The sequence below is a fragment of the Cyprinus carpio genome, unplaced genomic scaffold (assembly GCF_018340385.1).
Source record: "Cyprinus carpio isolate SPL01 unplaced genomic scaffold, ASM1834038v1 S000006738, whole genome shotgun sequence".
NCBI lineage: Eukaryota > Metazoa > Chordata > Actinopteri > Cypriniformes > Cyprinidae > Cyprinus > Cyprinus carpio.
In genome coordinates, this window is record NW_024879337.1 from 225030 (window position 1) to 236126 (window position 11097).

Sequence of the window (11097 nt, forward strand, 5' to 3'; positions counted from 1 at the left end):
GGCTAAATATGTGTTGTGCGCACACAGTATTAACTAGATTTGTAGGCTTTCATAAGTACTGGAGCACAGGCCCCTCATTATAAAGTGTCCTTATATATTAATAATAGTATGGATATTCAGGACATAAATGTCTCTCCCTGCAGTAGAGTATCGTTCACAATCTACACGCACATCGGCTTCATCGCTGACAAACGATAGAAGTCATGTGCAAGCTTTCCCTACAACGGACTGTCGTTAAATATCACCTCATCCAGAACTCTCTTCTGTCTTATAAAGTTACTCGTGGAAAAAAGCTGCAAATGATTCAGCGTGTTTGTGAACTCTCCGAAAGAATCAAACTTAATCACAAATAAATTAAAATCTTTTTGCAATCCGTTGGCCGATTCAAAAGAGTGATTAATTCGCGATCCTGGCATCGTTAGTTTAAACAGTTGATATCAACATGAAAGCTGAAATAAAGAAAAACGACTCTCACGTCGGTATGCGGTATTCTGCATCATCAGAAAGTATTTATAAGTAGGCTAAGTTTACTCGGTTACAGTCACAGCAGTATTTAACTGCACTTGTTCCCCAGTAAAAAGTATAGCAATGCTTCTGATATTTACCTTATGAATAAATTTGAAATGAAAAAATAAAACTGAATGAATGAACGAATGTTGTATTTATTTATTTTTTGTCACCACATGGGGTCACTCCGTGTATCACAGTTACTGCACAATTTTTTTGCATATTCAATATGTTTATGCGAGTAAGGGCGTTACCCGTTTGGATTCTTGAGTACATATATAACACAAACTAGATTTCTGATTCCTTATATGTCGTATCATCATCTTCTTATGTGCATGTACATATCATTTTCTTTGTATTTTGGTCTCTCTGACCGTGGTTGATTATCTGTGTGATTTTTTTTTTTTTTACATTTACAAAGGAAAGTTTGTGTTTTGATCTTGTGTACCAGATTATATCTTAGTTATGACTTTAAATGAAACTGGCATTTACCCTGAGAATGTGTTTCTCTGCTATCCACTCCTGCCGGACTCCTGTCTCAGAGCTCACCGCCTCCCTGCACTTAAAGTGGCGATGTATGTTTTCATGGTGCTGATGATCCTCACAACAGTTTTTGGGAACCTGCTGATCATCATCTCCATCTCTCAGTTCAAACAGCTTCAGTCTCCAACTCATCTGATTGTTCGCTCTCTGGCTGCCAGCGATTGTCTGCTGGGTTCTTTGGTCATGCCGTACAGTATGGTGCGATCTGTTGAAGGCTGCTGGTATCTGGGAGATGTTGTGTGTAAAGTGCATTCTAGTTTGGACATGACTTTCAGCATCTCTTCTTTAATACATCTCAGTTTAATATCTGTCGACAGGTACATGGCCATTTGTGACCCCCTGAGGTACAAAATGAGGGTCACAAACAACATTGTGTCTGTATTTACTACCTTCACATGGCTTTTTTCATTTCTCTACAGCTTTTCTATTGTGTTTTCAGGGGTAAACAAAATTGGCTTGGAGTCGTTCATCATGCAGGTTTACTGTGTGGGAAGTTGTGTTTTGTTTTTTAACAAACAATGGGGTCTTATTTGTTCACTTCTCACATTCTTTCTTCCCGGGACGATTATGAGCTCTCTGTACATGAAAATCTTTCATGTTGCACGAAAACACGCAAAGGTTATGTCAGAAAGAGTGACTGTGATGGCAACAGGAGGGTTGAAGATCCAAAGCTCTACTGAAAGAGAAGGAAAGGCAGCTAAAACTCTGGCCATTGTCATGGGTGTTTTTTATTTCTGCTGGTTGCCTTTTTTTACTGCCACTGCTGTAGATCCTTTCCTCAATTTCGTGACTCCTGGTGATGTGTTTGATGCTTTGGTTTGGTTTGGATACTTTAATTCCACTTGTAACCCACTAATCTATGGTTTCTTCTATCCTCGCTTTCAGAAAGCTTTTAAAATTCTCATATCCACTTATATCTGTGCCTGCAATGACTCAAGCAACTTTATACTTGAATCAGTTTAAATTTTTTTATTAAAAATAAGCACGTAAATTCTATTGTAAGAAATAATTTGGCCTGACATGCATTTTCTCTAAAGGTCTCCACAAACAGACTAACCCATCTGGATTACTGAAATATTGACAAAACTAAAATATTTATATTTTGTTGTAAAAAATAAAATGATTTTTACTGCAAATACTGGTGTTTATGTGACATGCAAAAGTTATTTTAACTTTTAGTTAATATAGGTCATCATTGTTTTTTTTAATGATTTAAAATTGAAGTTATTTAATGCTTAATGTTGGGTTTACATTACTAAGTATAAGGCATGTTTTTACTATTAATTAGTAATATAAAAAAGTAACATTGTCTTTTCAGAATTCTGTCTAAAAGTATTCATCAATCACAGTCCCCTGTCTTATCCAGATAAAACTGTGTTATTTAGGCTAGAATGCATGTTTGAGCTGTCCTAACTAAAATATTAAAACATGTCAGTGCCATTGTTTTATCTCAAGATGCACACCAGAAATAATTTTTAGCCCTGCAATCAACCTTGAGTACAGGTTTGTGTATGAAAGCTATTTAATTGTCCTAATTTTCTTCTGGCTTAATCTAAACCGTCTGCAAAACCAGGTCCTACACTTTTATTTTGTATTATTTAGTGTGCATTTGTCTCCATCTTGTGGACAATATTTGGACAGGGGACATTTTTTGACTAAGAAAGTGAGGCAATCTGGTTGTCATATTGCTAATATTATAATTCAGAGCTTTTCAGCCTTGCTGCTTGTGATCTACTGTCCTGCAGAGTTTAGCTCTAATCAAACACACCTGAACCAGCTAATCAAGCTCTTTAGGATCACATGAAAATACACGTGCAGATGTGCTGAAGAAGGTTGGAACTTTAAACAAAATGTATAAGACATGGTTATACTGATACTACTTTATGAAAAGATGCATTTTGTTTCACTTTCTGTTTTAAGTTACTTTTTAAGTTTTATGTTTCAAACTTTTTTTTTACATTATATTACCATATTTAGGCCTATATGCTACTATCAAATTAGTTTTGAAATGTAGAACCTATACCTAAGCTGTACGAATGTCAAGTACAAATGCAATTTCAAAAATATTCTCTTTTAAAAGACCAGTATTGAAAAATGACCACAGACACATTGCAATGCTCATCATTTATTATTTCATGATGTATGAGCTGATGCTCATATTCTTCACCATTTATTCTGATTTCTTCTCGGGTTGTACACGTTGGCATGTCAGGCATTTCTCTTGAACATTGCCAACATGTCTTGGCATCTGCCATACACCCTCACAGCAGAGTGATCTCGTGTAAGGGTGCCCGGATTAGGATTTTTGGAGCTGATCATCGATCGTCAATCACATAAAGCAATATCTGCACATTTTGAGAGGGAAAGAGAAAGAGAGCATGCACAGTGATTCACTCACTGAGAGAGCGCGCTGTGATTCCCTCTCGCTGTTTGTGAAATTATGTCTCACGTAAAGTTTTTGTGATTATTTTGTGAGATTTTTGAATATTGAGATGTGAATTGTGCAGGTGTGGGGTTGTTCACACCGTTCATGAAATTACATCTCACAGAAATAGGTACTGATGATCAATCGGAGCACCCCTAGTCTCGTGCTTTGTCTTTATCTTGTGCTTTACAAAAAACAGCGATGGCAAGGAATTTTATGGTTCTGGAGAAAGAGAAAGAGATATCTTAATATAGATCTTATTATTATTTTTTGCACAATTTTTTTGCAAGACATTTTAACAAAATTCTAATCGTATAATATTTTCTTAAATTTAAACACAATATTATACAGATGGTAACTAGTCAAAAACTAGTTAAAATTACACATCTAACACAGACTCAACAAAATTCATTTGATTACTGCACAATTTAAATAATTTTATTGAAAAGCTTTGACTCAGCTCTCACTATGCAAGTAAGTTAACTACAATGTAATTTGTTTATTTTTTTTATCTGCTATATATGATCAAAAGGCTTACCGTCGTGCCAGTGTCATCCCAAGCTAGCGTGGACCCAGTGTGAGGCCAGGTTGGGGTTGGGGGCAAACTGCCCAATCGGTCCATTCCCTAAACCTTGGGGCCCAGTGTGGCACCACCCTAAGGACGGCCCTGCGTTGTCTTTAGCAAGGCAGTCTTTGTGGGTCAGTTGCAGTTAACAATTTCAGTTGCTCGCACTGCTTGTGTACTGTTCCACTGAGTCCGCTCTGGCATTCGAACCGCCAGAAAGAGATTTAACGAAGAGAGATGTGTTTGCCTTAAAGTGTTGTATGCAGTCTGGAGGTGGTTCTAGTTGTTTCCTGCATGAGAGAGAGAGATAGACTTAAAGATATATACACTTGTCAATAAGTAAAAACAAACAAAAAAAATTAAAATAAACATTTTGTCAGAGATTCAATTTGGATTTGATGCCTTTTAATAAGGTTTAGTCTTGGTCATGTAGTGGGCCTAACCTTTTCAAAAAACTGTGATGAGGTTTCCACAGTTATTAAAATTGTAAATAGCAATTTTTATATTTAAATATTAAAACATTTGTATATGTAATTAGGCTACATGTCAGTTTCATTTAGTTACATTGTATTTTGTTTTTGTTTTCATTGTCTCCTGTTATTACACTCTTAAAAAGAATGGTTCTTTATTGGCATTGATGTGCTCAAAAGATTCTTTATAGTGGAAAAAGGTTCTTTAGATTAAAATGTTCTCCACAATAAGAAAAACAATGGTTCTTTTAAGAACTCATCACTGAAAGTTTCTTAGGGAAACAAACGGTGCTAAAGTACACTCACGGTGTGCTGTAATACTACTGAAAAATCATGATCCTAACCTTTATCTACATACCAAAAGCTTTCAAGAGCATTCCTACTCTTAATCATCTTTATGAAGGTTCCACCTGCTCCAGACCAACATACAACACCTGAAATTACATGTGGAATTTGACATTTAATTTAATATAATTTAAATGATAAATTATTCTACAAAACACTTGTGCATGTTGTTTTAACAATATTTTATTAAATAACTTACAAAGTTTTGTTGTGGGCAAAACACATGAAGATCTCTCTCCGGGAAGCTACTGAATAATGGACAACATTAATATTTCTGAGAATTGTAGCCATGCCAGTTGTGTAAAAGCTGTCCCTCACTGTCAAATGTTTGTAGGTGTTTTAAAGTGTTTCTCAATACTGCCCCTGGTGGCCCTGCACTATGGCTTCCCAACCCAACCCTGCCACCGCGACTCTCACACACATCCTAGATGTCTCCCTTATCTACCACACCAGATTTAACCCAAGGAGCAGGATTGAGAAACTGAATATTCTTTTAACATACTATATATATATTCTTAACATACTATATTATTATACATTTATACAATAATTATTTTAATAAATGGTTTTTTCGATTTTAGTATTTTTTTTATTATTATAAAATATTTTTGAAATGAAACTTTTCACAAATGCACTTAACATTTGTTTTAATAGATATAAACCAATTTCCTTAATAATAACATTGTCCATTATGCAAATCTGAGAAAACAAAAGTTAATGCAAGTTATTAGACAATAATAAAGTGCTTCCAATACTTATACTTAAAACACTTAAACTTAAAACAATAGACTTAATTGTTGAATATATAATGTAAAATAAATATTTGTTTGACATCTGGTCGATAATATATATGTATATATATCACAATATATATATATATATCACAATATTACATTTTTTTCTACAAGTTTCCAAACTTTTGGTCTGTACTGTATATATATATATATATATATATATATATATATATATATATATATATATATATATATATATATATTCCATACTCAAGTCATTTTAATCACGTTATAATTCATTAATTCAAATAAATGTGATCTTACATCACAATTTGATATCTGTGTCTGACCTGAAGTGGGCAGAACGCTAGAGCTAACAAGCCATAACTGATGAAAATAACCATCATTTTTTTCCCTTCCACTCAAACATTGCGTTGCAAACAACAACTTTTAACCTGTCAATGCTGGTCCACTTCGCGTTGAGTGGTTCTTTGCCTCCACATTGTAAATTAAAATAATTTAATGCACAGCTAGCTGTGGATTATCCCTATATTTTAATAACTAATATATAAGAACTGTGTGTTCCAACACCACTCAGTGTAAATGATTATCTGTATACGGAGCCCCTCTTTATGGAGCCCCTCTGGTCCCACTTTGTCAAAAAAAAAAAAAAAAAAACTTATCTTGTGGCCTCAAGATACTAACTCGTGGCCTCAAGATACTAACTCGTGGCCTCAAGATACTAACTCGTGGCCTCAAGATACTAACTCGTGGCCTCAAGATACTAACTCGTGGCCTCAAGATAGTGAAGTGTCTGACACATGGACCCTTTGTTATTAAACTGGACCCTGTACTGTAGTGCAATGTAATACTTCAAGATAGTGAAGTGTCTGACACATGGACCCTTTGTTATTAAACTGGACCCTGTAGTGTTGTTCATTGTAATCAATTCAATTCTTTTAATACAGTAATGTAAATCTTGTAGGCTGCATATCCATAGTCCTTTATAATTCTTCTTCATATTTTATAGCATATGTGTTTCTGAGTTAAACAAAACCAAGTAATTGCAATGATACATAATACAACACTCGGTTAATCTTTGTAACGTAAATCTCCCCAGATGACATAGACGCCTGACAACTTTGTTGTTGTGATTAACGTAAACACGCAATTCATACTTTGTAGTCACGTGACTACCATGGATACCTGGCGGGCAACAAACACTGACAAAATGCATCCAAGTGTGCATCCAATCGCACAACAACTATCTGCCATGTAGGTGACGATTGTTTACACCTCAAAACACCAACTTTTGTATATTAAAAATGGCAACGTCCTGGCAAGATCCTATTAATTCATACTTTGCACGTAATGTCACAAGTACTGGCTGGGAAATACCGGGAAATACACATAAATACATACAGCCAGCCAGATGGAGGTACCGTGACCTAAGCCTAGAACACCCTCTGCTGACGTTTTATCGTAGGCTACACGGACATGCTTTTCCAAAATGTGAAACACTTCAATAATAAGTAATTAACCAGTCTGCACACTACTATAGGCTAACTTAAAATCAGAATCAGAAATACTTTATTGATCTTTATTGATATTGATAACTCGGGGGACAATTCTTGTGTCACAGTTGATGTTGAAATCAAGACATTTAAAGGAATATAAATAATAATAGAAGTTGGTAAATAAACAAGTAGCCTATATACATGTAAAAAGTGTAAATATATGCTATAAAATATGAAGAAGAATTATAAAGGACTATGGATATGCAGCCTACAAGATTTACTGTATTAACAGAATTGAATTGATTGTGATGAACAGTACTAGTAAATAAATAGAAGCAGAGCTGCAGCAAACTATATTACACTGAATATTAAAACAGAGAATATTGCACAGAATGTGAAGTATTACATTGCACTACAGTACAGGGTCCAGTTTAATAACAAAGGGTCCATGTGTCAGACACTTCACTATCTTGAGGCCACGAGTTACTTATCTTGAGGCCACGAGTTAGTATCTTGAGGCCACGAGTTAGTATCTTGAGGCCACGAGTTAGTATCTTGAGGCCACGAGTTACTTATCTTGAGGCCACGAGTTAGTATCTTGAGGCCACGAGTTAGTATCTTGAGGCCACGAAGAATTATAAAGGACTATGGATATGCAGCTTACAAGATTTACATTACTGCATTAACAGAATTGAATTGATTGTGATGAACTACTAGTAAATAAATAGAAGCAGAACTGCAGCAAACTATATTACACTGAATATTAAAACAGAGAATATTGCACAGAATGTGAACTATTACATTGCACTACAGTACAGGGTCCAGTTTAATAACAAAGGGTCCATGTGTCAGACACTTCACTATCTTGAGGCCACGAGTTAGTATCTTGAGGCCACAAGATAAGTTTTTTTTTTTTTTTTTGACAAAGTGGGACCAGAGGGGCTCCGTAGTTAGATATCTATTTTGTTTTATCTTTGGAAATATAAAACTATAGATAGTTAAGTTAGATAAGTAGATATTTGCTGAAAGTTGTGTTGCCAATTGTCTTAAAAAAAGTGATACTTACCATGTTCTTTTTAGTAGCTTCAAAGATCACCTGGACATCTTGGTGATTTATAATGGATCTGAACCAATCAGCCTTTGTGGGCTGTTTTTTTTTTTTTTTTTTTTTTTTTTTTTTTTGGGAGGGTTTTTTGGAGGCATAAGGAAATATAACTTAGTTCAAAAAAAAAAAAAAAAAAAAAAAAAGTGAAACCATGACCATTAAAAATGTACTTGTTGGTATAATCTTATGTAATCATTTTGATAATCTTATTAAATATTATTTTCAAGCTGATTAGGATGAAGGTGTTTTATGTAAAGCACTGGTTACTAGACAAAACTTTCTAATGTAACTAGAGGGTGTCCCTTATATTGTCCTAATGCCTTTCATCATTCAACTGTGTAACCAGCAAATGTCTTCAAGAAAGTGAAAGCATTCATGCCATTAGAACTACTTTAAGTTTCTCAATCACTCACCGTATCTTGCTGTACTGACAACGTGATCTCAAAAGTATTCGTATGTATTTTTATGTAATGAACATTTCCTTATGTTTACATAGACACTGAGTCATACTTGACGTATTGACAGCATCTAAATGCACAATACTGGCATTTTGGCTACATCTAAAATTGTTAAATATTTACGGATTAACAACTTTAAAGACTTATAAATGAATCCTTATGAATATTAAAATCACAGCATTAATATTTTTTTATTATATTGTAATCAGTTGTCATATCAGTGACATTATGTTTTTAATCACATTACTCAATCTGAAATAACATTTCATTCTGTTCTGTGTGATTTCTGCTGCCAACCCATTTCGAAGGATTACATATTGTTAAACAAGACTACACTTTAAAACCTTAAAATGTATAACATTTCTGTAATTGTTTAATCATTAGTTATTATTTAATATTTTTGCCATGGGACACAAAAAGCATTTTTTTCAGGCATGCTGTGACTTACAACAGAACCATGAAATACACCAAAAATGCACAAAAGTATTTTTTTTTTTTTCATATGTTGTAATCCAAATCTTCAGAATTCATATGATCGCGAGGAACAGACCCAAATGAAAGTCTTTTTTCAGCAATCTTCATCTCCTTCCTCAACAGCAACCGTAAGTGTCAAAACCTGCACTGATGTGCTTGTTACAAATTCAAAAATTGCCCCTTTCTGAAGCTTTACAACGAGTCCAGATGATCTCATTTCTCTCTTTAACTCTTCTTGTTCAGATATCCTGGATTCAATAGCTCCCCTGAAATATAAATGTCCTAAATTTAAATCACAACCATGACTGGATGACTCCATTCGTTCGCTTAGACAGATTTGTCGGAAAGCAGAGCAGCAATGAAAAAAAAAATTAAAATAAAAAAAACATCTTAATGTCTCTTTTGACACAAGAATCCCTGGTGAACTTTCAGAAGGCAGCAAAAATAGTTAGAGCTAAATACTTTTCTGATATTATCAATTGTTATACAATTCTCATACCCCTAAAATGTTATTTAGCACTATAAATTCAATAATTAATCCTCACATCTCGTATGAATTTGAACAATCACCAGATATTTGTGAGAGATTTTTGAGATTTTTTTTACTAAAAAAGATTGCTGGCATTTGATCTTCAATTTTTCCTATTTGTTCTAGTTCTTTGGTTGACTTGAGCAGCCTTGTGCAGCTGTCACAGCCGGTGTCTCTCTCTGAGTTAAGGGAATTAGTGATGCAGACGAAATCTTCAACTTCAACTTGTGATGCTGTTCCCTCTAAATTTCTTAAAGGGGCTTTTGATACAATTGGTTCTAGTATTCAAGTAATTATTAATTCTTGCTTAGTTTTTCTGGCACTGTCCCTGCGTTTTTTGAAGCATGCAGTTGTCTAGCCATTGCTTTAAAAAAACTCAAGCTGGATGTCAAATAACTTTCCTGCAGCTCAACAATGCTAAAACTGAGGTGATTCTCTTTGGTCCCTCTAAAACTAGAAATTCTGTTGTTTGGAACTTTAAAAACCTCACTCTGTTGGGGAGAACATGCAAACTCCACACAGAAAGGCCGCCAATTTTGATGGGTGGGCACAAATAAAATATTATTATATTTTATTTTAGAGATTGTGAGATTTGATATTCTATAGATAATAAAAAAAAAAAATAATAAAACAATTTAAAAAATTTAAAAAAGTAATTGTTAAAAATAATAGTCGTAAAGATATTCCATATAAAGGTATATTAATATTTTCTTTGGGTTCTTTTTGTATGCGTCTAACATACATTCCAACACATTTACCAGAACTTGTAAAAATAGTCCAACTATCTCCTTTGTCTCCTGTTTGTCTCCAAGCCAATCATTTGTCCTCAGATTTGTTTCGGAATTTATTGTTATACATTCAGCTTTTATGAAATCCCATGCGTTTAGTTTGTAGAAATAACATTTTTCATTTTCATCTAATTTATATATATGTTTTATGTTTAGAAGTTGATCACAGTTATCTTGCAATTTAATTATAGCAATATCATCTTTTTTTAAATATTTTTTTGGGTTTAATATTGTAAATTAAACATTCTTTTTTTTTAGTTGGGAAAAACACAAATACATTAATATTATTTTATATTTCTTGAAAATATGTTTGCCTGTCATTATTAATCCAGACCCAATATAGAACCCCAGACCTCTAGAGAAGACATGTTCATCAGAATCCCAAATTAAAATATAACAAGGTAACTGATTTATAGAAGATCTGAACCGATCACTGTTTATGGGCTGTTCGTGGGCAGGGCAAAATCACTAGTAAGGCAATATATGGAGCTAAATATAGGTGTAATATTAGTTATTTGACAGCATTTTCACATCAATAAAACAAGCTTATGTGTTGATAAAATCTCAACTGATTTTAAACATTTCTAAAATAAGATCAGTGCTCTCATCAATTCAGTTAACACTTCAGTCAGATCTA

The 11097-nt window shown here is 33.9% G+C and overlaps 1 protein-coding gene and 1 long non-coding RNA gene across 2 annotated transcripts; one reads left to right on the top strand and one right to left on the bottom strand.

The window, feature by feature from the left end:
- The first annotated feature begins 891 nt into the window (after nucleotides 1–891).
- LOC109075658 (trace amine-associated receptor 4-like) lies at nucleotides 892–2013 on the top strand. Its single transcript, XM_042755635.1, has one exon. It carries the CDS (start codon nucleotides 973–975, stop codon nucleotides 2011–2013), a length of 1041 nt encoding a protein of 346 aa, XP_042611569.1. The 5' UTR covers nucleotides 892–972.
- A 2000-nt stretch (nucleotides 2014–4013) lies between these two features.
- Nucleotides 4014–5289, bottom strand: LOC122144608. Its single transcript, XR_006159779.1, has 2 exons — nucleotides 4869–5289; nucleotides 4014–4330 (listed from the first exon to the last, which is right to left on the bottom strand). It is a non-coding gene; the product is annotated as an uncharacterized LOC122144608 (long non-coding RNA).
- Between the last annotated feature and the right edge of the window lie 5808 nt (nucleotides 5290–11097).